At 70.0% G+C, this 26867-nt stretch overlaps 1 protein-coding gene across 2 annotated transcripts in view; it reads left to right on the forward strand.

Annotated features, from left to right (window-relative positions):
* Window positions 1–26867, forward strand: part of NFATC1 (nuclear factor of activated T cells 1) — a gene marked incomplete at both ends in the record, with an annotated part of 48148 nt that overhangs the window by 14964 nt on the left and 6317 nt on the right. For both annotated transcript variants that reach the window (XM_084252912.1, XM_084252913.1), the window contains 5 exons: window positions 4624–4826; window positions 5157–5329; window positions 5820–5960; window positions 9290–9345; window positions 10726–10858. In XM_084252912.1, coding sequence (XP_084109038.1) covers window positions 4624–4826; window positions 5157–5329; window positions 5820–5960; window positions 9290–9345; window positions 10726–10858 — 706 coding nt within the window. The remainder of the gene's footprint in view (window positions 1–4623; window positions 4827–5156; window positions 5330–5819; window positions 5961–9289; window positions 9346–10725; window positions 10859–26867) is intronic.

Genomic DNA, 26867 nt, shown 5'->3' on the forward strand with positions numbered 1-26867 from the left:
CCGCCCAGCCTGGTACTCTGGGGAGGGGTGGCACATCCCCTTTGTCCTGAGGACAGAGCATGTCCCCGGAAGACCAGGACTCTGCACCGCCCTCCTCGGACCTGGGCCCGGCCATCCCGCCCTGGACACCGGCGCAGAGCAGACGCGGCCTCCTGCAAGCCGAGCTCCCCGGCCTGGCGTCGTCCTCCCCGCAGGCCACGCCATCTGGGCCAGCGGGTCAGCAGCCCCGCTCGGCTCACCAGCCCCGGGAGCCGCAGGCGGCAGCTGCGTGTGAATAAATAATGAGCCTCCCGGGAACCTGAGCCCGGCAAGGCGTGGCGTTTTGGGCCGTGGCCGCTGGCCGCGCTCCTGGGCCGCAGGGTGGCGGTCCTGGAGCTGAGGCCAGTGTTCGGCCAGGGGTCCCGCCGTGGGGTCCGGGCCGCCTCATCTGGACTGGCCGGCGGGTGTCTCCTGCTGAGCGGCGTCTGGGCCGGGAACCACGCAGAGCAGCTTGACTCTCGGGCTGTTAAACCGGCGTCGAGCTCAGCCTGTCCTTGACGACTCTCTCCAGTCGGCTGGACGCTCACGTCCTCACAGGCCACGCCCCGGCCATGCATCAGGTGGACCCGCCCACTGCTTCTGTGTCCAGGCACAACTTGTCCGAAGCTTCTGCCACTTTTCTGGTTTGGTCTGCCGCCCTCGCACCCGCCGCCCTGGGACAGGCTCGCTGTCCCGGGAAGCCAGGGCTCCCTAAAAGCCAGAAGACAGGTTGCCGGGGCAAACAACTGGCCACAGGCCGACCTGGGCCCGCGGCTGAGGGCACTGAGCGCCCTGTGGGGTGACCTGACCCCACCTGAGCCCCTGCTCCAAGGCCGGTCGACCTGCAGCCAGAGACTGATCCGCGCAGGCTGCAGGGTTCCCGGCCGCTGCCCTCTTCAGCGCCTGCGGGCAGATGGCATTTCCATCCCCGTGTGCAGATGCACCCCAAAGGACTCCCTACTTTGCAGCTGCATCTCCCCATGCAGCTGGGGCGGACGTGGCCCCTCCTGCTGGCCCCACGGACATGCAGAGCCAGCAGGGGCCACAGCCCCGCCATGGGTGCCGGCACAGCCGGGCATAGCTGGGCACAGCCGGACCTGCGTCGGTCTCCAGGAGCCGCTCCACAGTTTCATTCCGCGCCCCCTGCAGCCTCCGCACTCACCTGGGAATGAGGTGCAGGGAGGGCTCGGCGGATGGGGCGGCTCCCAGGCTGGGCGATGACCCGTGCCGCCCCCACCCTCGCAGCGGCCGGGCCCTCTGAGCGCAACGGGCCTCCCTCGCCCACCCTCGGGTCTCGGTTTGCAGAGGGTGGGCCAGGCGGGGCCGATACCCCTGGGGACAGTGTGAGAAACACAGGCCGGGACCTGTGGGGGGTGGGCAGCTGTGTCTCGGGGCAGCCCTTGGCTGGGCCCCACTGTCTACACCCTTAGCCCCACCCTTTGCCTCCCCAAGCACCTAATCCCGGCCCCACGGACTCGCTCGAGAGACTGGGGTGGGGGGACCGCCTTCCTCCCCACTGCCTCCGGGGTGGGCCATGTGGTGGGGGGGTGGCTGGCTCAGCCCTGGGCAGCCTGGCCCCCCCGGAGCCCGGCGGCTTCCACGTCAGGCCGCCCCACGTCAGCACAGACAGCCGAGGTGGGACCGGCACACCTTGGGGCAGGGCAGGGCTGGCCTGGACCCCGGGTCGGGTCATGTGGGCACAGGATGTGACCAGTACTGCCCACGCGGTGACAGGGCCTGCTCCTCGGCCTTGGACCAGCCCCGCCACTGGCCTCAGGTCACTCGTGGCCAGGTCCCCGGGTCAAGCGTCCTCCTGAACGCTGGCCTCTGTCCGCTGCCCTCTGTGCTGAGGGAGTAGCTGCTGGCCCTGGAGCCGCTCCTGTGCGCTTTGCTGCCCACTGGCCCGGAAGCCGCTCCTGTGTGGTTTGTTGTCTGACCAACGGGCCCAAGGGCTGTCCCCAAGGAAGGTGGAGATTCAGGGCCCTGACCCCAGTGGGGCCCCCCCACTTGGGCAGTCACTGCAGGGACGATGGCACTGGCCGGGCCAGCGGTGGGCCTTGGGCTGGGCCAGGGTCCAGCGGGCGGTCGTGGCCACGGGGGCTGCGCAGTGACCGGGGCCTGCCCCTGCCCCGCCTGTGTCCTGGCCCGCCTGGCGTGTTGCCTCCAGACGCCGTGCTGCGGGGCAGGGCGGCCAGCGCGGGCGTGGCTGTCTGGGGCGGCCGGGGGTGTCACAGCCCTGCGTGGCATTGCGCCCGCGGCGGAGGGAAAGCCGGGCCTTCTCAGTGTGGTTTTAATTAGAGATGCTAAATGTGGCGTTTCCGTGCGAAGCAGCCTTTGATCAGCACTAATGGGGCTCCTTCCCTGCTGCCCGCGCGGCAGGCGCGGCCTCGGGGTGGGGAGGCGGCCACGGCCCATGGTCCCTGGGCGGGTGCAGCCCGCACGGCCCCTCTGGCCTGGCAGGCTGTGCCCCTGCCTGTCCCGGGGCCCGGACCTGAGGAGGCAGTCCCTGGGCTCCCGCGGGCCCCAGGAGGGGGCGTCACACTGGGCTGCAGGAGCGAAGGTGGGTCTCCTGAGGGTCTGCAGCGAGGCCTTGGGTCTGGAAGGGAATCTTGAGACCCGGGCACAGAGCGCAGGCTCCCGCGCCGCCCAAAGCGGGACAGTGTGGGCGAGAGCCGTGGCCGCGTCCCCTCCCGCTGCCCTCCCGAAGAGGCGGGTCCTGCCCAGGCTGCTTGAGCCTGGCCTGCCCCTGCCTGGCCCGCCCTCGGTCCTCCTGCCGTCCGGTCAGCACGTGCCGGTGGGCGGGGCTGAGTCTGACGTGGCCTCGTGGGGAAACGCGGTCTCTCCCCGCCTCGCGCCTGGACTCGCGTGTCGGCAGCGTGTGCTGAGGCGAAGGGGCCGGGGCGCCTCGGCAGCTGTGAAGCTGCGGGACAGGTGCGGTGCGGGGCCGGGTGAGAGCCGGGCAGCGGCCTCTGACGTGTTTAAGTCGCTCTCCTTGAACGAGGCTGGCGTGTCAGGCCGTGATCGCCGTCCGCCTACTTCAGAGAGTCCTTCCTTTCCCGAAATGGCGTGTTTGCAGAAGGATACAGTTACACCAGCGCCGCTGCGTCCTCACGCGGGAGACGCGCGGGTGAGCCGGGGCTCGCGGCCGGCGCCACACAGGCCTCCCGCCGCGCGACAGACGCGCGTGTTGCTGCGCGAGACTCGCGAGCGCGAGCCGAGTGCCGAGTGGGGGGGTGACGAGTGTGGGTTTGTTTTGCACGTCCTGTCACGGCAGCGTGGGCCTGGGCCCAGTGTGGAGCGAGTCTCTCAGTGCGTCCGTCAGCTGGGCCGGCGGGCAGGCTGCTCCGTGGGGGCCCCACCCCTCGGCAGCGGGGCTCAGGCCCGGGCGGCGGCTCCGCCCAGACCGGGCCCAGCACTGACCCTGGCGAGGCCCCTGGGCCTCCCTGGTGGACAGCAGCGCCGTGGATGTGCGTCTCAGTGAGCCTGGGGGCCGCAGCCAGTGGCCGGGGGGACACGTGTGAGCGAGCAGCGGGCCCTGAGGCCGGCCAGCCAGGCCTGGTCCGGTTCTGTTCCCAGGCCCCGGGGCTCGGGTTTGGCTCTGACTAGCACGCGCGATGGATGCGAGGCTGTGGGCAGGCGTGTGCAGCTGATGCCGCGCAAGCGGATGCGAGGAGGCTGCGGGCTCGTCGGGGGCTGGTCCTCTCCTTTCCTTCTGGAGCGCGGCCTGCGTGTCCCGCTCCGAGGCGGTGTCGCCCTTTCTTCCTGCAACTGCCTGTTAACACTCCGTCCCTTCTTCCTTGGCGGCCTTGCTAGAGGCGTCCTGGCCTTTTCTCCAGTGTGCCCTGCCTGTGCTTCTGAAGTCAGCCTGCCCTGGCTCTGAGCGCCGCCTGTGTGCACCTGCGCGTGTGGGCGCCGCCTGTGCAGGGATGCACTGAGCTCTTTCAGACTTCTGTGCGGTCCTCACAGCAGCCTGGGAGGTGGACAGTCTCGTCCGCTCTGCAGGGCAGGGACGCCTCCTGTGGCGAGTGTCCTGCAGGAACAGGGTGGATCCTGGACCCCGCTCTAGGCAGGGTGCTTGCTTTGGGGAATCAGTGTTCCTGTCCCCACGGGATTTGCCTCCTCAAAGCCATCTTGTCAATTTAGAGGGCGCTTGGCGGCCAGAGCAGCATGTCCGGCCCCAGACGCCGCCTGTTCCACAGGAGCCCCGTGCGTGGCGTGGGGTAGGGGGGTTACCCGCTCTAGGGCATCTGCTCGGTGCCCAGGGTCTCCGTGGAGCAGGGCTGGTGTCCAGGTACAGGCGAGCTCGCCCTCCGCGCGCCGTCTGCTCGCGCCCCCAGGTGAGGGTTCCTGCCCGATGTTCAGGGTCTCGTCCGGGCTGTGGGCGGGGCGGGGCTCCCTGCAGCACTGGGGCAGCCGCAGCGCAGGTGAGGAGACCCCGACAGGGCCGGTGCCCGTGTGCCATGGTGAGGGCGCCCCAGTGACCCTGCTGGGGAGCGACCGCTGCGTGGGGCCTGGCAGGGGCCTCACAGCCTCTGCCCGCCTCGATGGCGCCCCCAGCACGCTGCTCAGGGCCGGGCGGAGGCTGAGGCGACTCTTCTCCCGCAGCTGCACGGCTACGTGGACAGCGAGCCACTCACGCTGCAGCTGTTCATCGGGACGGCGGATGACCGGCTGCTGCGGCCGCACGCCTTCTACCAGGTGCACCGCATCACGGGGAAGACCGTGTCCACCACCAGCCACGAGGCCCTCCTCTCCAACACCAAGGTCCTGGAGATCCCGCTGCTGCCGGAGAACAGCATGCGAGCCATGTAAGGGCAGCCCCGGCCCCGCGCCCGGCCCCAGGCGCGCTCGGCGGGCCGCGGGCTGTTCTGAGCGAGCCCGTTGGGGGAGCCCCGGGGGTGCTGGACGCGCAGGGGCCGCATCTGGGCAGCGGGCCGGCGGGCTGGTGTCCGGACCTGGAGCTGCCGCCGCCCCGGGCGGCCCGGACCCCAGCGGGCGTGGAGGGCGAGCTGGGCCCGGTGGGGGCCGGGCCGGGCCCGGTGGGGGCCGGGCTGGGCAGGGGCTGGGCAGGGGCTGGGCAGGGGCCGGGGCCGGGCCGGCTGAGGCCGAGGCCGAGGCTGAGGCGGCTCTGCCCGCAGCATCGACTGCGCGGGGATCCTGAAGCTGCGGAACTCGGACATCGAGCTGCGCAAGGGCGAGACCGACATCGGGCGCAAGAACACGCGCGTGCGGCTGGTCTTCCGCGTGCACATCCCGCAGCCCGGCGGCCGCGCGCTGTCGCTGCAGGTGGCCTCGAACCCCATCGAGTGCTGTGAGTCCCGCTCCCCGCGGCGCGTCTGGGGGACCCCCGCCCCCCCGCCCGCCGGGGTCCCCAGCGGGGCGCCCCTCTCAGTGAGGAGCTCGGCCCCCGCGGCTCAGCCACCCCGGCGGGGACGAGGCCTTCACGGCGCCCCCAGGGCGGGGGGCGGAGTCAGGCTGCTGGGGGAGGAGCCTGGCCTGGGGGAGGGGCCAGGTCTGGGGCGGAGTCAGGCTGTCAGGGGCGGAGCTGGGCCTGGGGGCGGAGCCAGACTGGGGGGAGGAGCCGGGCCTGGGGGCGGAGTCAGGCTGCTGGGGGAGGGGCCAGGTCTGGGGCGGAGTCAGGCTGTCAGGGGCGGAGCTGGGCCTGGGGGGGGAGAGCCGGGCCTGGGGGCGGAGCCAGACTGGGGGGAGGAGCCGGGCCTGGGGGCGGAGTCAGGCTGTGGGGGCGGAGCCGGGCCTGGGGGCGGCAGGCACCCCCTCAGTGGCCTCCCCCTGCCCCGCAGCCCAGCGCTCGGCCCAGGAGCTGCCCCTGGTGGACAAGCAGAGCGTGGTCAGCGGGCCCGTGCTGGGCGGGAAGAAGATGGTGCTGTCGGGCCACAACTTCCTGCAGGACTCCAAGGTGGTCTTCGTGGAGAAGGCGCCAGGTACGCGGGCTCGGCCGCCTTGGGGTCCCCACCTCTGGCTCAGGGGACGGGGGCACTGGTGTGTCCAGCACCTTGTGGGCTCGGGGAGGGGGTCACGGGGAAGTCCCTGGGGGAGTGACAAGCGCCCGTGGGTCACACGAGGCTGCTTCCCGGGAACCCCCATGCAGGTGTGGTTCTGGCCGGGCGGGGGGCTGGCCGGCCTGTGCTGCCAGGCTGGGGGGCAGGACGCTGGGGGGGCTGGACGCTGGGGGGTGTGGGAGGGGCTGGATGCTGGGGGGTCTGGACACTGGGAGGGGCTGGATGCTGGGGGTCGGGGCTGGAGACTGGGGGGGGCTGGACACTGCCAGGGCACTGGCAGGAGCCCGGAGGGGCCGGGAGGGGCTGGATGGGGCTGGTTCCCAAGTCCCGGGCGCAGAGTTTTCTGCGTGGGAAGCTTCGCTAATGGCTGCCCTGCGGCCCGGCCCCAGGCCCGCCTTCCTGCAGGGCCGGAGCTGGTCTGGGCACAAGCTCACAATCACATACTTAAGTGGAAAATGTGTTTCAAATCTCGGATCGAGGCGCAGCGTGAGGAAGGGCCCGCGGGGAGGCTGATTCTCGAGTGCCTTGACCTTTCGGCTAGCGGGGAGAGGGCAGGGCCAGGACCACGGAGTGCAGCACAGGCCACAGCTCCGCACCTGCCCCTGGACACGCCTCCGCGGCAGGGCCCGCCTTCGTGGCTGGCCACCCAAGGAAGCGCCTGCCCCCACCGGTGGTGTGCTCCCCCCATCCTGCCCCGCCCTGGCAGGACCCCTGCCTGTGCCCGTCCCTGGGCGCTGTCCCCTGTCCTGTGCCCACACGCGGCAAGAGAGAACGCTCTGGGCCAAGCCCTGTGCTGGACGCTGGGGCAGGGACCCCAGCTGTGTCTCAGGAGGGCGCTGGCGCCCCCCGCCCTGCTGCCTCACATCTGCTCAGGCCATGCTGGCCTCTCCTGCCCTTGGCTTCTCCGGGTTGGCTTTGTTGACTCAATTTAGGATAAAATCTCACGAGTCCCAGGCCTCGGCAAGGTTGCTGCTCCCTTCCATGCGCTGGGAGGCAGCTGGCAGGAGGTGCGGTGGGGGCTGGAGCTGCTGGAGGCGCTGCTTCTGCCGGGGAGCCGCTGGGTACGTGGCTAACAGCGGGCAGTTCCGCCTCGGCACCCCTTCAGCTGCAGCCACTCCAGCCCAGCTGCCGGGGCTGGTCCCAGTGACCGGCTGGGCCCCGCTGGAGCAGGCCAGGTCCCACTGGGACGGCATCAGCCGAGGGGGGGAGGGCCCAGGGCAGTGGCGTGGGGGGCTCAGGCCCCCTGTGCCTCATGCTCCATGGACACCCTCCCCTGGCGGGGGACGCCCCACGTGAGACACCCCAGCCTGGGGTTGGAGCTGTGCTTCCTATGCATTGCTGAGCCTGGCCCTCACCCCCCGGGGGTGCCCTGTGGTCTCTAACCTTGGGGGTGGCTACCACGGCCAGCCCTTCAGGGACATTTGGTGACTTGGTCTGTTACTGACCAGCTGTAGAAGCCAGTGTGACTCTCACCTCAACAGGGCACTCCCCCTGCGGGCTCCCCTAGGATGCTAGCCGGCCACGGTTGTCCCTACCCAGCCTGGCTGGTCCCTCTGTTGCCATGAGCATGGGGCCTGGGGACGTGCGCGATGCCAGAGTGTGGGTGGGAGCCTCTGAATGCCCGTCTCTTCACCTGGGTGCCCCGTGCACATGCAGCTGGCCAGGCTCTGGGGCGGCCCTGGTGTGGGGCCTGCTTCTGCCTGCCAGCTCCAACCGGTGCGGCCGCCCCGCCCCCACCCATCCCCTTTAGGACCTGTGTCCGGCCCCCAGCCCAGCCCTCTGCCTCAGCCAGTCCCCAACGGGTTCCAGCTGCTTCTTGGGGCACAGGTCAGCCTCGCAAGACTCCAGGCAGCCCCATCCATCCATCTGGTGCTCCCTGGTGTCCAGCCTGTGGGCCGGACACACAGCGGGGCCTTAGGCCATGTTAGACAGCCGCTTGTGGCCGGCCGCCAAAGAGGAGGCGGCGCGAGGGGCCCCCCTGCCAGGGCCCGCGATCGGGGGCTCCTCACAGCTCAGTCTGCCCGCGGCCAGCGTGGCTGTTCCCCCACGTCCCTGAGAACGCCGTAAGCCGAGGTCAGGGTCAGAACTTGTCACCGCCGCCCTCACGCTGGGCCCAGGGCGCGGAGCCCACCCGCAGCGGGGCCTGCCTGGACGCCCCGAGGCGGCCGCGGGCGTGGCGGGGAAGCCTTTCCGATGACTCAGGCTGCAGGGAATTCCCTAATGACTCGGAACGTTTGTACTTCTGGGCTTGCGCAGAGTTTCCTACCCAGCAGCCAGGCAGCTCCCGATAAGCCCCACACAAAGGCCCTTTCAGGCCGTCGGCTCCCTCCCAGCACCGCCCCGCCCGCCCACAGCAGCCGGGCCAGCTCCGCAGGCGGGGCAGGGCAGGGCAGGGCCGGGCCGCTGCGCAGGGCCCGGCTCCCGTGGGCGGACAGCCCCGGCCTCAGGCCCGTCCTGAGCAGGCGCGGCGGCGCGGCCCTGAGCACACACACTCGCCCTCCAAGCCGCTCATCTTAAAGCGGAAGCAGCACCCGAGGCCACCGGCCGGACCCAGCTGCGGGACGTGGGGCCAGTGCCCGGGGCAGGAGGGTGCGTGTGCCTGCCCAGGCGTGTGTGGGGCCCCCAGTTGCGGCGTGGCTGCACATGACAGTGTGGCCTGGCGGGCCTGGGCACGAGGTCAGACCCTGCGACCTCCCCCTGCCTGCGCTCAGCTGCCGCAGCCCGGCCTGCAGGACAGGCTGGGGCCCTCACTGCTGCGGGCAGACCAGCTCGGGGCCGGCGGGGAAGCCCGTTCTGCGTCTGAGTCCCGAGGTGGCCAGAAGTCAGAGGGAGTTGCTGGACAGCGGGGCGGGGCCCAGGCCGAGGCCAGGCCCAGAGCAGAGGCATAGTGGGCGGCGGTTACTGTCTTGGGCATGGGCACCTCATATGGGCACAGGAGCTGGGCTCAAGCCGGCCCAACTCCCGGGCAGCGCTTTCTACAGGCTGGGCACATCCTGGTCTGTCTCCCTGAAAGTGGGGTGTGGCTGCCTCCAGGTGATGGGGCCAGGCCAAGGCCGGGCTCCCGGGGCTCGTGGCGTCCCCCACGGCGGGCCCTGGGGCGCAGCCTGCGTGGCCGTCTCTCCTGGTGACCGCCCCGCGGGTTGCGGCGGGGCCTGGGCTGGGGCTCCTGGGGGCTCTGGTTTGTGCCCGTCGGCTGGACGGAGGCGTGGTTGGGCGCCGCAGGCCCCATGGTGACAGCATCTCCCCCCTAGATGGCCACCACGTATGGGAAATGGAGGCGAAGACAGACAGGGAGCTGTGTAAGGCGGTGAGTCGGGGCGCGGCGTTCCGGGGTCACGGGGCTGGGCACGGGGCTTCTGGCCCACAGCCTCTTGCTTCTTGAAATAAAAAGACTGATGAGAATAACGGGGAACCAGACGAGACGGATGCGGGGTGAGCACATCCTGAGAGCAGCGTCCCAACGAGGCCCAGCGATATGAGGACGAGGACGACGGCCAGGCGTGCCCCAGACGGGCTTGGGGAGGCTGGGGCAGCAGGAGATGGGGGGGGGCGGGCGAAAGGAGGCCTCTTCGCCCCAGAGGTGACTTGAGGGGCCCCCGACGCTCAGCCGGGGTGTCTGGCGAGGCCTCCCAGCTGGGACCCTCCATGGTCCTAGCTGCCACTGTCCATCCTCTGGAGAGCCCGGCAGGGCCTGCCTGGGTGCCACGTGCCCGGACATGCCAGTGTCCTTGGCAGCCAGCACTTCCGTCCCCCCAAGAACGCCTGTTGCTCAGCACATGCTTGTTTGGCGCATGACGGGCAGGCGAGGTTGGTCTGGCTGTGCTGCCGGCTGCCGGGTTCGCCCGCTGGGCTGTGGGTGCTGAGCTGCAAGGCAGACCCAGCCTGGTGGCCACCACCAGCTGCACTGGGTGGCGCACGCGGAGGTGCCAGGTGCCAACCACAGCCTCCGCAGCCTCGAGCTCCTGTTGCCGGCGCTCCTCCGCCGCAGTCCCGCAGAGGCCAGGCCATCGGGCACGTGCTGGTCCCCGGCCCTCGCCTGGCCGCGACCCTCCGCGAGGGTGGCTGGCATCCCCTCCCCTGGGGAAGGCAGGGGTGGCCAGAGCCCATAGCCGCCCGGTGTGCTGGTGGAGGGAGGGGTGGGGCAGCAACATGGGGGCTCCTGGAGGCCCAGGCGGTGCCTGGTGGTCCGGGCTCTGCCCTGGGGAAACGCGCCCGCTGCCCAGGCCCGGCTCTGACACGGCGCCCCCAGGGCTGTCGGAGCAGGCAGTTCCCCGGGGGCACCCCCATCCAGCTCCAGGCCCCCAGGCCCAGCCTCTCTTCCTGAGGCCCCGGGCACCCCGAGAGGCAGGGCTGGGTGTGCGGGGCCGGCCCCTCCCGAGCCACAGCTTGGGCTCCGCTCAGCTTCCCTCACCTGCCGCGTGCTGGCTCCTCCTCGGTGTACCTGCAGGGGCGCGGCCTGGGCCCAGCCCCGCCTGCCCCCAGAGGGCCCACACCCCCACAGCAGCCGCCCTGGGGCCCCCGGCTTTGACTTGGGGGATTTCGCCAAGGGGGCATCCTCCTCAATGAGGGGCTCCCGCACTTGGGCCGGCGACGCTGGCCTCCGCCGCTCCCAGCTGCTCCCAGTCGGGCTCGGCGTGTGCCGGCGCGCAGTGGGCGCTCAAGGCCCCCTCTCCGCCTCTCTCGCCAGAACTCCCTGGTGGTAGAGATCCCGCCCTTCCGCAACCAAAGGATCACCAGCCCGGTGCAGGTCAGCTTCTACGTGTGCAACGGGAAGCGGAAACGGAGCCAGTGCCAGCACTTCACCTACCTGCCCGCCCACGGTAACCCCCTGCTCCCGCCCCTGGGGGCCCGCTCTGAGCCCCAGGGGGGCTTTTTCTGAAGGACAGGCGCAGGCTGCCGTCCAGTCGCGTTCTGAGGGCCTTAGCGCCCCCGGGGGCACCTCAGATTATCTCCCTGTGTCGCTGTGGGGCTGCCTGTTGGGGTAACCGCTGCTGGCCGCCGGACGTCTGCCACAGCCGCGGAGAAGGGCTGCCCCTGCGCCGGCAGAGCGGTCTCGGCCGGGCGGGGCCCCGTGATGCGTGTTGGGGGCGCCGAGGTGCCGGCTTCGCGGGCGTCCCGGGCTTGTGCCGGCCGCAGGGCCTCTGGCTCGTCCCGCCGCGGTCGGGGCCATTTCTCGGCCGCCGAGCCCCTCCCCGCCGGCCAGCCCAGGCCTGTGCGCTTTGCAGACGTCTCTTGCAGGAACGGTCGTGACCCCAGTCGTGAGTTCTCTTCCGTGGCCGTGAGGGGCGGGCTTCTCGCACATTTGGGCAGCGGCCGCGGCCCCCCTGGGGGTCAGCTCAGCCACGCCAGCCGCTCTCCAGCTGCTGCTTCTGTCTGAGAACCTGACGGGCGCCTGCGGTGGGACAGGCGCGCTGGGGCTGGAGGGCAAACAGGTTTCTTGTCACCTCGTCAAGTCAGGGTTCTGGGACGAGGCCAAGTTCTTCTAAACCTAGGATGGCTCTTTCCCAAAGACTAAGTGATGGAAAGATCTAGAACCTCTGTGTGGATGCTGAGCCACAGAACTGACTGTCGGTCAGGCTGACGCTAGCCACGCCTTTCACAGACTGACTAACAGGACCTGGGGCGCCGGCCGGGGGCTCTGCCCGCGCTGGGTCCCGCCGCCCCTGTGCGGGGCCTGTGCCGCCCTCCCCAGCGAGGCGCCAGATCCCACAGAGAACGCTCGGTCGTGCTTGCAGGTGTGGTGGCTGCCTCCTAATTAAACTTCGAGCGTGGCTGGCCCAGAGCCGAATGTCTCAGAGCAAACCTTGGTGCATAAAAAACACTTTTCAAGGCAGTTTAGAAACTGGCTCCGACTCTGATTCTGCTGCGTCCCTGGCCCCCGTTTGCAAGGGCTGGGCTTAAGGACACCCCTGATCAGAGAGAGCAGGGCCTATGGGCCGGCACACGCCCTCAGGGGACCCCTGCCCAGAGCACCCCAGGTTCCCAGCAGGCAGAGCTGTGCACGCTCATCTGCCTGCCCCCAGCTAGCCCGCTCACACCCTCAGCTCAGCCTGTACCCCACCACCTCGTCCAGAGCCCCCACCCACTGCCCCTCCCCTCCCCCTCCACCCACTACCCTGCCCCACCCACCGCCCCACCCCACCCACAGCCCCTCCCCCACCGCCTTACACCCATGGACACCGCCCTGGACCCTTCTCACAGGTGGTGCCCAGCTCCAACCGTGTCCCACCTTGTTTTAGGGGTGACCCATTCCTCTCAGGCTTGTGCTCCCCAAGTCTTCCCCAGGTACCCCCCATGTCCCCTGGGTTGGTCATGCCCACACGCCCCTACACTGTGAGCTCCCCAAGAGCAGGGGCCCAGCGAGCCCTGGCCCCAGCCCGGCTCAGGCGTGGCCGCCCCCGCATGGACCTGCCACTCAATAAAAGCACGTGGAGAACGCTCGCCTCCGCCTCTGCTCTCACGCTGCGTCTCCCTCTGCACCCGGGCGTCTGCGCGGCGGGCCGTCCGGTCCTGGGCCCCGGCTCCGGGCTTAGCGAGGGGGCCGCACCCCGTGGGCTCTGTGGCCCCATGGCCCGCGCCTCCCAGCTCACCGCCTGAGGCTGTCTGGCTCGTCCTGGCGCGAGCCTGGGGGCGGGCAGGTGGAGTGGAGGAAGGGCGCGTCGTGGCTTTGGGGAGCGCTGGGGCAGCCTGGGCCCCTGGTCGCTCTCAGCTGCAGTCACCCGCCTGGGTGCTCCGGGACACCGGCCGGCACAGCCTCACCCGCTCCTCGAGGAAGGCTCCAGGGCCTGTCCGCTAACGATGGCTCGTCGGCCCGGAGGCTCAGTCCTCTGAGGAGGCGCCCAACAGCGGCTCCCCGGCTCGGCAGGGCAGGCAGGGCGGGGTGCGTTGGGGAAGAGGCCACACTCAGACAGACGGGACAGGAACGGAGGGGCACGGCCCGTCGACCCCGGGCTCTCTCCCCGGCAGAGGATTCAAGGGCAGACGTCATTGCAGCTCCAGGAGCCGCAGCACACACGAGACACACCTGCTCCCGTGCACGTGCACACGGAGCCATGGGCATGCACACACAGACACGTGCACAGACACAGGCTGGACACGCGTGTGCACATAGATACAGGTGTGCACACATGCAGACAGACTGCACATGTACGTGTGCACACAGCCTCAGTTGTACATGTGTGTGCGCACTGGCACACGCACAGCCACATGAGCACACGTGTGCAAACACATGCACACACATGGGCACAGAGACACAGGTGTGTGAGCATGGGTGTGCACATACACCCACACACACATACACATACACACACCTGTGTGTGCACAGGTGTGCACACACACACACAGGTCCGTGCACACCCAACCAGCCTTGCACACATGCACAGACACAGGCGGGTGTGTCCACACGGCTCTTCCCACCTCTGGCTGCTGCCGTGCCTGTGGCTGTGTCCACGCGCAGCTCTGAGAGGGCTCTGCCTGGGCCTTGGTGTGAGCTGCTGGTGCCGGGCCTGGCCTGTCGGGCTCGGCTGCCGGGCCCGGGCGAGCAGGGGGCCCCTCGCCAGCACAGGGAGCCAGGGCGGTGGCCGGGAAGCCCACCACATCCAGAGTCTGCAGGGGTCTCCAGCCGTGCCCGCGAGGCCCTGGCGACTCCAGGTGGTCACTTTCTCGGCCACCCGGTGCACGAGGGCTCCTCGGTCAGGCCCGGCCTCTACACCCCCCTCCCCCCAGCAGACGCGAGTGAGCTGTGGGGGCCCTGGATGGGCTGCCGGCCAAGGGGAGCAGATGGCCAAGGCCAGGTCGGCCACGTGTGATGCGGCTGCGTGTGGGGCCAGGCCGGGCCTCGGGCGCCCTGCAGGGCTGGGGCCTGGGCGGGGAGTTCGGGGACCTGGGGCAGCGGTCTGGACGTGGGGCACTCCTGCAGACCCGTGGGGCAGGCTCTGCAGCCGCTCAGTGTCCCCACAGGCGTGTCTGCCGCGACCTTTGAGGAGCGGGTGCCGTCCCTCACTTGTGGCGGGGAGGCTGAGGCCCAGAGGAGCCCGTGGGCCGACTCGCAGCTGGTGGCAGGCTGTGGCTCCCGCCCTGTGCTCAGGTGCGCCCAGAGGCGCAGGTGGAGGGGCACGGAGGGGAGCACACAGACGAGGCGCCTCTCTCCCGGACCCCTGTCCCCAGGCCCCTCGAGTGTAGCACCTGCCCCCCGGGGCTGCCTGGGCCAGGTCTGGGCTTGCAGTCTCGCTGGGGCAGGCGGGGTGTCGCCATGTCCAGCTTGTGACGGCGCAGTGGCACAGCCACCACCTATCCCTCGCGCCGGCTGTGGGGCCGCCACCCTGATTGCACATGGGGGGCTGCCTGGCCCCCGCTTTTCATCTGAGTGGGATCTTGGGGCTGGCGCCCCAGGGTCAGAGGCTTTGGCTAATCCTGCAGGGCCTGCGGCTCTGCCCTTCGTGAGCTCGAGGCCCTGCTCCAGGCTCCACGCCATCCTGCTCCCGCCGGGCTGAGGCCGGCTCCCAGCACTGGCCCCGGCAGGGGCTTCATCCCTCCCCCGGGACGCCACACAGACCTGTCCATAGGGTCGTTCAGCCTCCTGTTGCCGGCCAACTCTGTCCAGAGCTGACCAGTGGTGCCCTGGTGAGACAGAAGCCCTGCCCTTCCCAGGAGGCTCGCTGGCCAGGCCCTGGACACTGGTGCTGGCGCCCCGGGTGGAGACTGACAATGCACTCCCCAGGGGAGACAGGTCTGGCTTGCGGCGAGGATGCCCGGCCACATGGCCCCGGCCTGCTTCCCCCTCAGCCTTCCTGCGCCACTTGGAGGCAAGTGGACATGAAGGCCAGAGGACCTGGGCCCAGGAGGGAGCCAGACAGGAGCCACACCAGAGCAGAGGCGAGGCCAGTGCAGGGACTCTGCGCCTGGCAGACCACGAGGCCCCCTCTCCAGCCGAGCCCTCGGCCCATCAGCGTTCTAGCAGGGAGGGACCCGAGAACGTTCCAGAAGCGACCAGGAGCCCTCCAGCTCCTGCTGAAAGAACCCTAGGGCCACAAGGGCTTCTGTGGGGGCCCAGCCCCCCGTCCGACACTCGCCAGTGTCTGCTGGCTCCTTCCTGCATGTCTAGCGGTGCGTGGTCCAGGCAGTGTCGGCGGCCCCAGGGCCTCCGCTTTTCTGGGCCCCGAAGCTGGGCCCAGGGTCCAGAGCAACACCGCTCGCTCACGGCTTCACCCAGGAGCTGCGCCGCGGCCCTCATCCAGCTGCAGCTCCTCAGGGCCAGCAGCTCACACGCCCTCTGCACGGGCGGGAGCGGGCGGAGCTCGGCCGGCAGGGCGTGGCGGGAGCCGCACGCGTGTGCACGGTACTCACCGAGCCCCTCTCCCGCCCGCAGTCCCGGTCATAAAGACGGAGCCGGCCGACGAGTACGAGCCTGTCCTACCCCACGGACCCGCGAGCCAGGGCCTGAGCCCGCCCCTGAGGCCCTGCTACGGCCAGCCGCTGGCCCTGCTGCCCGAGCCAGGCGCCTGCCTGCTGCCCGGCTTCCCGCCCTGCCCCCAGCGCAGTGCCCTGGCCCCGCCGCCACCCAGCGCCAGCCCGCAGCTGCACGACCTGTCACCCGCCACCTGCACGGGCGCCGCCAGCCCCGGCCACTGCCACCTCGGACTGCAGCCGCCGGCCCCGGACACCCACCCCGGCTCACCCCAGCCGCCCCCCGCCCTGCTGCAGCCCCAGGTGAGTCCGCCCCGAGCAGCCCTGCTTCCGGCCGCAGCTCTGTCCCCGCCACCCCTGCTCGCGCCGCCGTCCGTCACCCAAGAGCCGCCTGTTTCAGCCCCGCAGCCCCGCCCGCCCGCCCGCACCGGGCCCGCAGCCGCGCCAGCCGCCCGAGGTGCCCCGCAGCGCGCCCCCCGCCCAGCCCGCGCCGCGTGAGGACGGCGGTCGTGGGCTGGCCCCCCTCCCCGTAGCGGTCAAGCGAGAGCCTCGACAGCTGGACCAGCTGGACCTGGACGACGGTAAGTGCCGCGGTGCCCGCGGCAAGGGTGTGCAGGCGAGCGGCCGGCAGGGCGTGGAACGCCCTGGGGCTGGAGGGCTTGGCGCCGTGGCCCGCCAGCCCCACCCACAGGCCTCGAGCTCAGCAGAGCCGTCCAGGCGCCCAGCCCTCAGGGCCTGCTGGGCGGCGAGCGCGTGTTCTGGGCAGCTCTTGATGCCGGCCGCCCCGCGGGTGCCGCCAGCCTCACCGGAGAGCCTCACTGCTCGGGACAGCGGTGCAGTGCAGAGTAGACGGTCCAGAGGCCCCTGACCTGCCGCCTGCCCGGGTGTCCACATGGAGGCCGGAGCCTAGGCTTCCCCGGCCAGCGTGCAAACCCACACCCGCCTCCCGAAACACCACGTCGCCCTCCCTGCCCGGTGCAGGCGACCCGCCGGCCCTGCCCTGCGGCGGTCAGTCGGGAGCTGCGGTGTCCCCTCGCTGGCCAGGATGCTGCAGGCAGGGGGTGTGCGGGAAGCGCAGGCAGCAGACCCCTCTGTGCGGCCGGCCCCATGGCCTGACCCCTCCCCACACCCTGGAAGCCAGCCTGGAGCCCCACACCCTGGAGCCCCACAAGGCCACCCACCCGCCGCCCCCTGCGTCCTCCCTGAGCTGGCTCAGGCCACGTCTGCCCGGTCAGCAGCCATGCCTCAGGCCCCGTCTCATCCTGACCCAGCGTGTGCTCCTCCCCCTCTGGCTGGGTCATCTCCCCGCACGGCCCCAGTGCTGTCCTGAGGCCTCGGGCCCTCCTGGCCACGTCTGCAGGGCCCAGTTGCTGTCGTGCTCGTGGGGTGGCCCTCACGCTTGACCGGGGTGGGAGTCAGGCAGCTGGCCAGCGGCCTCCTGCAGAGGGGCACGTGGTGGATGCGTCCACGCGTGAGGAGTGCTGGCCGCCGTGACCCAGCCCCGGGGGCGAGCCTTGGCCACCAGGTGTGTGCGGCCCGGCTCGAGGGAGTGGCTGTGTCCCGGGAATGCCCCGCGGGCCTGCCCAGGGAGCCCTTACCAGGCTGTGCAGCCCCTTGGCCCAGGCTTCCTGCTACTCGGGCCCCAGGCTCTGCAGGCCGGACACACTGCCCAGGAGCTGGCCACTGGATGCTGTAGTGGCTCCTTCTGGGCAGCCAGGACACCCTTGCTGTGGGGATGGCCATTGGCCGCAGTGGCCAGCGCCTCCCCCGACAGCCCGAGCCAGGCTCCGGCTCCCTCAGGACCGTGGGCGGGTCCCACTGAGCGAGCAGAGGGGGCTGCAGGGTGCTGCATCCCCGCCAGGGGCAGGTGGAGCAGCCAGCGCTGCCCAGCACCTGCCATCCTGGGTCTGGGTGTCTCACGGGGGCCCTGGGGCAGCGGAGAGTGATGCTGGCCCTGACCCACCTGGCACTGGGCAGTGGGTGGTGAGAGGCGTGTCCGGCAGGGTGGGGGCCGGCGGCTGGGGGCAGGGAAGGCTCCAGCGGGCGGGCACTTGCCCTACCTCGCTGGTATGTGGGCCTGGCCTGGGGTCAGGGGCTGCTGGGGGGCTGGGGAGGCTGGGGCGGGGGCTTCTTCTCACCCCCCACCCTCTTGGTTCAGTTACGCGGAGCCCAGAGTAATCCAATTTCAGCCCACGTTTCATTAATTCCTCCTCGTCCGCAGAGAGGCCAGTCCTGCCACCGCGCCCGGGGCAGCCCTGCTGGGCGGGGCGGGGGTCCAGGGGTGGGGGGAGCCCCACCGCATCTGTCTCAGCTGAGTCGGGCAGGAGAAGCCACAGCTCAAGGCGGGCATCAGGCAGCCGACCTGGCCCTGGGCCGTTCACACGGGGTCTGGCGGCAGCTCTGGTAGGTGAGGGGCCGGAGGAGAGGCCCAGCGCCCCAGGCCAGCTGCCACACCCCTGCCGGGCCTTCCTGTGAGCCGGGTCCTGGAACCAGGGCCTTGGCAGGGACCCGTGTTCCTCTCGGAGTCCCGCTGCCCGAGGGCTGGACCTGCCGTCCAGCAGCAGGACCTGCAGAGCAACAGGTGGACAGCAGGGCCAGCCACACCACGCCCAGGGCGGGGCCCCAGAAGGATGTCGCTGTGGCCAGTCCCCACCCGCAGGGTAGGTGTCGCTGCCCAGAAGTTGGGGGCACGTTGGGCCCGCGTGGCTCAGGGCCCGAGGGTGCCGCCCGAAGCATGGGCCAGCACGTGGACGGCCACCAGTGCCGCAGGGTGGGGAGCCGGGGTGCAGCCCGTGCCGCCCAGGGGTGTCCTGCTCTCGGGCCATGGGGAGTCAGTCGCAGCTGATCCCTGGCTCGGCGGCGTCTGGGAGGCTGAACCGTCGGCCCCGGGGTCTGGACCCCGCAGGGACACAAGGACTCATCGGGGGATGTGGGGCCACGGCCCCGCGTTGCCAAAGCAGCTCAGAAATGCAGGAAGGCCGCCCGGCTCCTGCGACGGGTGTGAGTGGCCCTTTGTGGAGGCCTGAGCCATGGAGGTCCCAGGGGCCCCCCTCCTCAGGGCCTCCCCTCCCCGGGTCCTCCCCCCGGAGTCGCCCTCCCCGGGGCCCCCCCCTCTGCTGTGCCATGTGGGCGGCTCGCGCTCACGCCCGCTCCGTGGTCTCCGTCACGCACGGGGCCGGGGCCTGAGGGTGCTGCCGGCCCCCCTGAAAGGCCCGCGCCCCCCGGCCCCGTCAGCCCCGCACTCGGCCCTGCAGCCCCCATGTGGTCACAGCGGCAGGTGGACGGGCGGCACCGGCGGCGGCGGCCGTGTGCTCCTCCCGCGCGCTCCCTGCCGGGGCCTGCCGGCAGAGGACAAAAGCTTCCCTCATGGAAAGTTTTACGGAGCTGGCCGGGCGCCCAGTCGGAGACCGAGTCCCAAGGCTGCGGGGCCGGGCGTTAAGCGGGGGTTCTTCTTCCTGGGTAGGGCGGCCGGGGGGGCTCGGGCTGCGGCCCCCAGACAGGCGTGTCCCTGCGCAGGCCGGGCCAGTGGGCGCAGAGACTCGGGGGCGCTGGCTCGCGCGCTGCGCTGTGCCGGTGGACCACGGCCAGCCCGCTCATGGACACCGTCGGTTGGACAGGGTGGGGGGCTCTCTCCCGGGCCAGCTGGGCTCCCGGGGCCGGTATTGGGGGTGGAGGACCCGTCGTGTGGATGTCCAGGGCGGTGGCCGGGGAGTCTGTGGGGGCAGGCGAGGAGGGGCCGGGCTGGCGGGCCCTCGGGGACGGGGTGTCCGTGGTCTGGGCTCTGCCGCGGGGCTCGCCTGGCTCTCGTCGGGGTGTCCACGCGTGCTCTCGTCGGCACGAAGGCACTCGACTGCTGCCCGCCGCCCGCCCCCTGCCTCTGTGATCGGCCTGCGCTGGGTCCTGCTGTGAGCGGAGAGCCGTAGGGGCGGCTGATCTGGGGAAGGGACCACGGCGAGCTGGGCAGCTTCCCTGGGACTTTGACAAGAGTCCCTGAGGGCCACTTGGGGCCCGCCCTGGGGCCAGCAGAAGCAGAAGGTGTGACTGGGATGCTGGGCCTGGCCGGGGCAGGCGCAGACCGTGCGGCCGTCACCTGGGACGCCCTTCTGGGTGCAGCCCTTCCTCCTGCCCCCCAGAAGCCTCCGGCCCCGTGCATGTCCCCGCGCAGTGCGGGCGGCGCCCTGGCCAGTCTGCGTGTCCTCTCTCCAAGGCCTGGAGGTGCGGAGCTTCTCACTCAGGAGCCTGTTCTCAGAGTGGCCACAGCCGGGCCTGCCACAGACGGGGGGCCCGGGAACAGGCGTCTGAGCCCCGTGGCCACCTTCACAGGCCCAGCTGGGGACAGGCTCTGCCAGGGCTGACCCGGCAGTGAAGGCTCTGCCCACGTGGGGCCACCTGTGTCCCTGTGAGCAGTGGGGGTAGCGCGAGGGGGACGCCTGCCCCTCCCCAGAACCCAGCCAGGGCCCGGGGCACGGGATCGTCCTGGCACAAGGGCTGTTGCAGGCGGGTCCTGAGCAGCGGTGAGCGCCTGCCCACAGGCTCAGTGCTGGCCAGTCAGCACCCCAAGGGCCAGGAGCCCTGCCTGTCCCGCCCACACCTGCCGGGAGCCCCTCTCATGGGGAGGAATCCGTGGCCAGTAGCACGGCCTCCTGGTGTGACGGCGCTCAGGCCAGGGCGCTGCAGTCCAGCTGGGCTCCGCTGCCCGGGGCTTCCTCCCACCGGGGCCCCAGCGCGGAGACGCCAGCAGAGGCCTGGGCTTCGGGCCTGGACTGCTGGCCGGAGCTGCTTTGCCCGCCAGAGAGTGTGTGGCAGCATCTCGCCCACCGCAGACTCCTGCCTCTTGACTGCGGCCCTCCCTGACCCCTCAGGAAGACGGCCCTGGGCAGGGCGTCCAGGATGATGAAGATGAGCTCTTCCCAAAGCGACCAAGATACCAGCAAGACTCACAAATCAGTCATTCGAGAGCCTGGATGTCAGCGGAAGCCGAACAAGCGATGCGTCCACTCCAGAGGGATCGGCCCCTCTGCTTGGGGCTTCCCCAGCACCATGAGGAGCTGCGGCCTCTCAGCGAGGGGTCCTGGCCTCTGGGCCTCCTGGCTCTGTTGGGAGACCTCAGGGGGGGTGCCTGAGCCGCCGTCCGCTCCCTGGAGAGGCCTCTCCCGGGTGGGGTCCAGCCAACATGCTGGGACTGTGCTTGTCGGGGCTGCGGGGCTGTGACCCCACTGGGCAGTAAGAGCCTGGCCAGCAGGTTGGCACGTGAAGTTGGGGAGCCCCCCGCAGGCCGCGGGGTCTTGAAGGCCGCGTCGTCCACGGAGGAAGGAGGGCCCAGCCCCCCACTCTGGCTGCCCTGAGGCCTGTGTGGGTGGAACTGGACATCGAGGCAACTGCAGACTGCCACGGAAGGCAGCTTAGACACCGGCCTCCTGGGCAGAGCTGGACCCGGAGGGCTGCGGCGCTTGCAGACCTTCCCGCCCGGTGCCCGGAGCGTGCAGATCCCCAAGGCCCTGCCGGGACCACAGTTCACATGTGGAAACGAGAATTTTGTGAAGGAGGGGACGGGACTTGGCTGACCACACGCTGCAGAGACTGCGGGTCTGCAGAGCCGAAGCCGCTAACCCAGTCAGCAGCGACAAGGGGAAGAGTCCCCAGAAATGACAACTCATGGGGATGCGGGGAGGGGGTCTGGCTCCAGCAGCACGGCGAGATGCACCCCGTCTTCAGAAGAAAGATCATGAGACTCGCAAAGAAGAGGAAACTATTGGAAAGACTGACCCACAGGCTCAGCCGAGTGCCCCGAGTTGGGCTCAGCCGGCCCCGAGTGCCCTAAGTGTGGGCTCAGCCGGCCCCGAGTGCCCCGAGTTGGGCTCAGCCGGCCCCGAGTGCCAGGGTCAGGCTTACCGGAGACTCCTCTCAGCTGCCGTGGAGCTTTGGAAGCACGAAAGGAAACTGCTCAGAGGATGAGGGAGGCACAGTGACCACGGCTCAGCACACGGAGGACACAGAGGAGAGACTTTTGTTAAAACGAGAGCCAGGTGGAAGCGCAGGGCCTTGAGGCACAGCTGAGGTGAGACCCGCAGGGTGCTGGGCAGCACATCAGCAGTGGCCGCGAGGCGGCAGCAGACTCAGCTCGGGGCCGCTTGGCTGGGGAGACAGAAAAAAGAGTAAAGGAAAGAGATGCGGAGGACCCCCGAAGAGCGCGGCGTGCGCCTTGGGGGCCTGGGAGGAGGGACGAGGAAGAGGGGCAGGAGGTCACCTGAGGAAATCCCGGCTGAACACCCCAGATCTGATGAGGGGCGCATGTGGTGGGACACCGGCCTGAGCTCGCGTGGCCACATACGCGGAGTCAGAGACGCGTGGGAGAGGCCAGCTGGCCCCCGCCCCACTCCCGGCCGCGACCATGGCCCGAGGCGGTGGACGCGTGGACGAGCTGACGGAAAGAGCTGTTTCCCAGGAAATCTAAACCTACCAAAACGGGCCTTAAAGTGAAGAAGAAATAAACTCATTCTGGGGTAAGCGCAGCCACGGAGAATTGCAGCAGCAGACCCGACCGACGGGAAGTGGAGGAGGCCTCGGGCCGGGCCTCCTGGCGCCCGCGGAGGGGCCAGCGCTGGCCGGAGCAAGGCCGGGAGAGGGAGGCACGGCCTCTTCAAACACCCTTTTCCTCCTGGTTTAAAGGAAACATAAGACAGTGGTTATGACACTGTGTCGCGGGCTTGTAGGACGTGGCGGTGTCGTTGGCCAGCGATGGCGGAGAGGGGCGGGCAGGGCCGGAGCTGCCGGGGCTGCGTGTCTGTGGTCCTGGAATAAGCTAGCGTCACCCGGAACAGGTTGTTTTAAGGTGCAAAGTGTAATTGCTAAGAAACCACTGAGAAAATAACTTAAAATACATGGCAAACAAAAACATTTGAGTGATCATCCACACGGGAGCAGCCCGGGCGCCTCCATCGAGAGTCGCCCCACGCATCAGCGGGCTGAACGCAGCAACACGCAGTGGCCGCCACGCCGGATGGGGAGGCCCCAGGACCCAGCCGTGCCCTCCGCCGGCACACGACGCGGCCAAGAGGGAGAGGCCAAGAGGGACAGGGCGGGGCCTTCACCACAGCGGCCGCTGCAGGCCAGCGGGCAGCTACGCTGACATCAGACAAAAGGTCGGGGCCAAGAATACGTGTTTGTGTCTAACAGCCCCGTAGTGGATGCAACAAAACTGGCAGGACGGACGTAAACTGGGAGAATTTTATAAGTGGCAGCTGGAGATTTCAGTAATGGGCAGAACAACTGGGCAGGACACCAGCAGGGACAGGCCTGCCAATGGGTGGGCAGGTGAGGACACCCCGCACCGACCAGGCCATGCCGGGGCTGCCACGCCCGGGCCTGGCCCAGCAGGGTCAGCGCGGGCACCTGCCACAGCCCAGGGGCTCTCTGTGCTCAGAAACTGACAAACGACTCTAAAATGCGTAGGGTCAGGGAAGACGCCGGAGGGCGGCACCGGGCCACGGCGCAGCGGTCCAGACGGCGACGGACAGGAGCAGAGTCCAGAAGCAAAGCCTTCCGTTCACGCTGAATCGATTCTCAACAAAGCGCCCGCTCGTTCGGCGGGGGCCAAGGACGGCCGCGGCGCACGGGCTGGAGCCGTGACCTGCCGCGGGCGCAACAGTCACCAGGACTGACCGTGGGCAGCGAGGAGGCGGTGGAGCGGTCAGGGACGGGCAGGAACATCTCAGAAATGTAGGCATGACCCGTAACACAGTCTCCATAAAACCAAAAAGCTGATACATTAGACCTCGTCAAAATTATAATCTTTGTGCTTCAAAAGATACCTGTATAGAACAAAAGACAGCCCCAGAGGCCCCTGGCGGGGGCTGGCCAAGGACCCAAGGGCCGTTTCTGCAGAGACGGCTTGGGAGTGGCTGGCGGGGGCGAGGGGACAGCCAGGGCACGGGGGGTGAGTGGAGCTGGAGCGGGGCGGGGGGCAGGCCCCCCCGGAGGGTCCCCCCGGCCAGGGGCTCTGCTCCTCTGTGAAACTTGCGGAAGCAGCTTCGTGGCGGCCCAGCCCGGCTCTCACGCGGGTCTCCGGTCTCGAGCCCCGTGCAGGCTGGACTGTGCCAGTGGGCGGTTCAGGGTCAGTGCCTGGCGGGGTGTCGGCGGGGTCAGGCCCCATGTGCTGCGCTCTGTGATCCTTGGGCAGCGCTGACGGCGTGATCTCTGGGGGGCGTCCCTGCCCCTCCAACCCGAGCTGTGTCCTGGCGTGGGCCCCACGGGCCGCGGAGCTTGAGGCCTCAGCCTGCGTGTCTCCAGCCCGAGCTTGGGACAGGCCTCTCCCTTCCAGATGCGGCGTGGGCGCGGCCCTGAGAGGCCGCGCTGGACAGCCCGCAGGCGATGATGCCATGGGCGGGGCCAGGTGGAGGTGGCCGGCCAGGCAGCACCGCCCGCACCCCCAGCCCTCGTGGGGGAGGAACAGGAACAGTCAGGCTCTGGGCTTGGCATCCTGGGGCCTCGCCCCTGCAGGCTGGCCGCTGCCCACCTGCCCCAGAGCCCAGTGGGTGTAAAAGCAGAGGGGACCCGCCGCCTCCGACCCCCGTCCTTCTTGAACTGGCCGGCAAGGAGCCGAGAGGACAGCGCGGAGGACCCTCGCTCCCGCAGGCAGCAGACAGGACCCCCTTCCAGGGGCCTCTGGCGGCGGCTGAGCTCCTGCTGGCCGGGGGCGCACCCAGTCCAGACTCGGGCCCCTCTCAGGCGCTCCCGCCCCCCGTGGCAGCCGCTGCCAGGCCCGAGCCCCCGACGCGCAGGCCCTGCTGACGCTGCAGTGAGGCCAGAGCCGGCAGGCCGCGCCGCGCACAGGACTTGGCTTTTGTGGATGTAAGATCGTTTCTGGGCCCCCAGACTCCCAGGACAATGGAGTCATTTCCTCTCGCGGACGGCGGGCGGGGCGGCCTGGCCCCTGCTCTGGCCCCGGCGGCCGTGCGGACCGTGTGCCGGGCGGGTGGCCTGTCGCGGCCGGCGCTGGCTGTGGACGGGGCGTGAGCAGAGAGGAGGCTGCTCCTCACCTGCCCTCTGGAATGTCTGACTTTTTTTTGCGATTCTGTCGCTCGCTGGGATGGAAATGGTAGTTTCCACTGGACGAGACGCCAGGTTTCCAGCCTCCTGTTTCCTGTCTCGAGCCCGTAGAATTGAGTCCTGCCCGGCGGCCGGGGGCGCAGGCCCCCGACGCCTGGGAGCGGCCGGCCCGTGGGGGGCTGGGCTTCCCGCAGAGGCTGTGGGGGGCTGGGCTTCCCACAGAGGCGCGGTGCCAGCCCCGGCCTGCCCTGCCCACCCCCCGCCTGCCCTGCCCCCACCTGCCCTGGCCCGCCTGTCTGCCCTGCCCCCCGCCTGCCCCCGCCTGTCTGCACGCTTCCCACCGCCCCCCTCTTCCTGCCTCCTTCACCCACTTCCTGTTTCTGCCTCCCAGGCTGGCTGGCGGAGCACGCGTGGCCTCTGCCCCTGCAAGCTGCTGTCCACCTTGCCCCGTCAGCCTCCCCCACAGCCCCTGTCACTGCCCCTCCAAGGGGCTTGGGGTCACTCACGGGTGCTGGCTCCTTGGGTGCGAAGGGTCTTCCTCCCCGTGGCCGTGGCAGCCCCTCGGCCTGGGTCCTGGCCGCCCACTGTGCTCTCCCGGAGGTGGTCACCTGCCAGGGCCTGCCCGTGTGGCCGAGTTGCCCCCACTGCTGAGCGGCCCCGCCCTTCCCCGGGGCCGCTTCTCCCTGTCACGGGCCGGCCCCCACGGCCCGAGCTCAGGCGAGATCTGGACGGGCCCAAACTGAGCTTCAGGGTGGACCCTGGTGGGGCGGCCGACACCTGAGCCCCAGAGGCACATTTGTGCGGGGCTGCCCCCTCGATGCGGGGAGGGGTGGGGCTTAGGCCGGGAGCCCACCGTCGAGGCTCCCGCCGCCTCTCACCAACTGGCTGTGACGCGTGGGCCGGGCCGGGCTCCACGGCCGGCCGCTCTGGGACTGTGGGAGGACTGGCCACCCCCCGGGCAGCCCCGAGGCTCGGGCCAGCTGGGCAGAGCAGCCAGGCCTGGCTCTTCAGCTCAAGGGCCGACAGGTGGTGCCGGAGGGGCCGGGGCCGGGCAGGCGCACGTGCTTCCCGCTCAGGTGGGCAGTGCAGGTGACCGGGCCCCTCCCCCGTGGCCTCAGTTGCTTGCATGTGGCCCCTGGACGCCGGTGGTGAGGAGGGATGGCTCCGGCTGCCGCAGGTACAGCAGGGACGGGCGCCGGCCCCAGAGTGAGGGTGGTCAGAGCAGGTCCAGCCAGGTGCCCCCCAGGCTCAGGCGTCCTCACTGGCCTCTGGGCCCCTCCTGTCGGTGTCCAGATCTGGCGTTTTGAGAATGACCCCCTGCAGCCTTGTCCAGGGTCCAGCAAGGCGTGGTGCCGGCAGCCTGCCAGGACTCTGGCCTGGGGCGCGCTGGGCGGCCCGGGACCGGAGGCGGGGGCTGGGGTGCGGGGCCCGGAGCCATGGCTGAGGGCGCCGGGCAGCTGGACCGGAGCAGGCAGCTGAGTGTGCGGCGGGGCAGCGGGGGCCCCTTGGCCTCAGCCTTGGCCCTTTCTCTCTTTTTTTAATGTATTGTAAAAGGCAGGACTGGGCACAGTGCAGGTTTTCTGATCCCATGCAGACCGGGTAAAGGAGGAGTCAGAGTCCTCAGTGGTTTTGCAGGTTTTTATTGGGGTTCAGTGGGTATGTGGCAGGCAGGGGTGCTGGCTGGGGGGCTGGGAGGCTGGCAGGCCTCCCAGCCCCCAGCAAGTCCTCACTTTATCTGGGCTCTCCGGCGTTCTCTGCTTCTGCTTCGGCTTCTCCTTCAGCTTCTGCTGCTGGCGTCCCCGTGACGCCGCCCTTAAAAGCCCAGTCTCAGCCCAGGTGAGTCCCATCTCCCTAGGCCCACCCCCCGCTCCAGGTGCCGCCATCAGGCCTGCGTTCAGGACAAGGATCCATCATCTCTCCTGATGGCGGGAGGGCAGAAAAGCCTGATATTTTCTTTACCCTACATGTATGCAAGAGCTGGGGTGTAGGCCAGAGGTCGGGGTGGGGGGGTGGCCGGGGATTACAGGTGCACCCGGGGCCTTGGGTTGGGTGACGTGTTTGATGCCCCCTGCGGTGGCCAAGGACGGGGTGCTGTCCTAGCTGCTGGCCCCCACTGCCCACTAGCTTCTCCATGGCCCACTGCAGGCCCCCGGGCTCTCTCCATGGCACCCTCAGAGCCAAACGAGGGTGCAAGGACAGGTTTCCAGCATTTAAAGCACTGCCTGAAATTACTGCCCAGGATCTCAGCAGCGGCTCCCCAGCCCCAGCGCAGCCTCAGGACAGGGCCAGTGGGCAGCCCTTGCGTGTCCAGCCTGTGGCGACCCCCCCAGACTCAGAGCAGCCACCGGGGCCATGGGATGCCACTGCGGCATCCGC

The sequence above is a fragment of the Talpa europaea genome (genome assembly GCF_964194135.1).
Source record: "Talpa europaea genome assembly, chromosome: 13".
Lineage (NCBI taxonomy): Eukaryota > Metazoa > Chordata > Mammalia > Eulipotyphla > Talpidae > Talpa > Talpa europaea.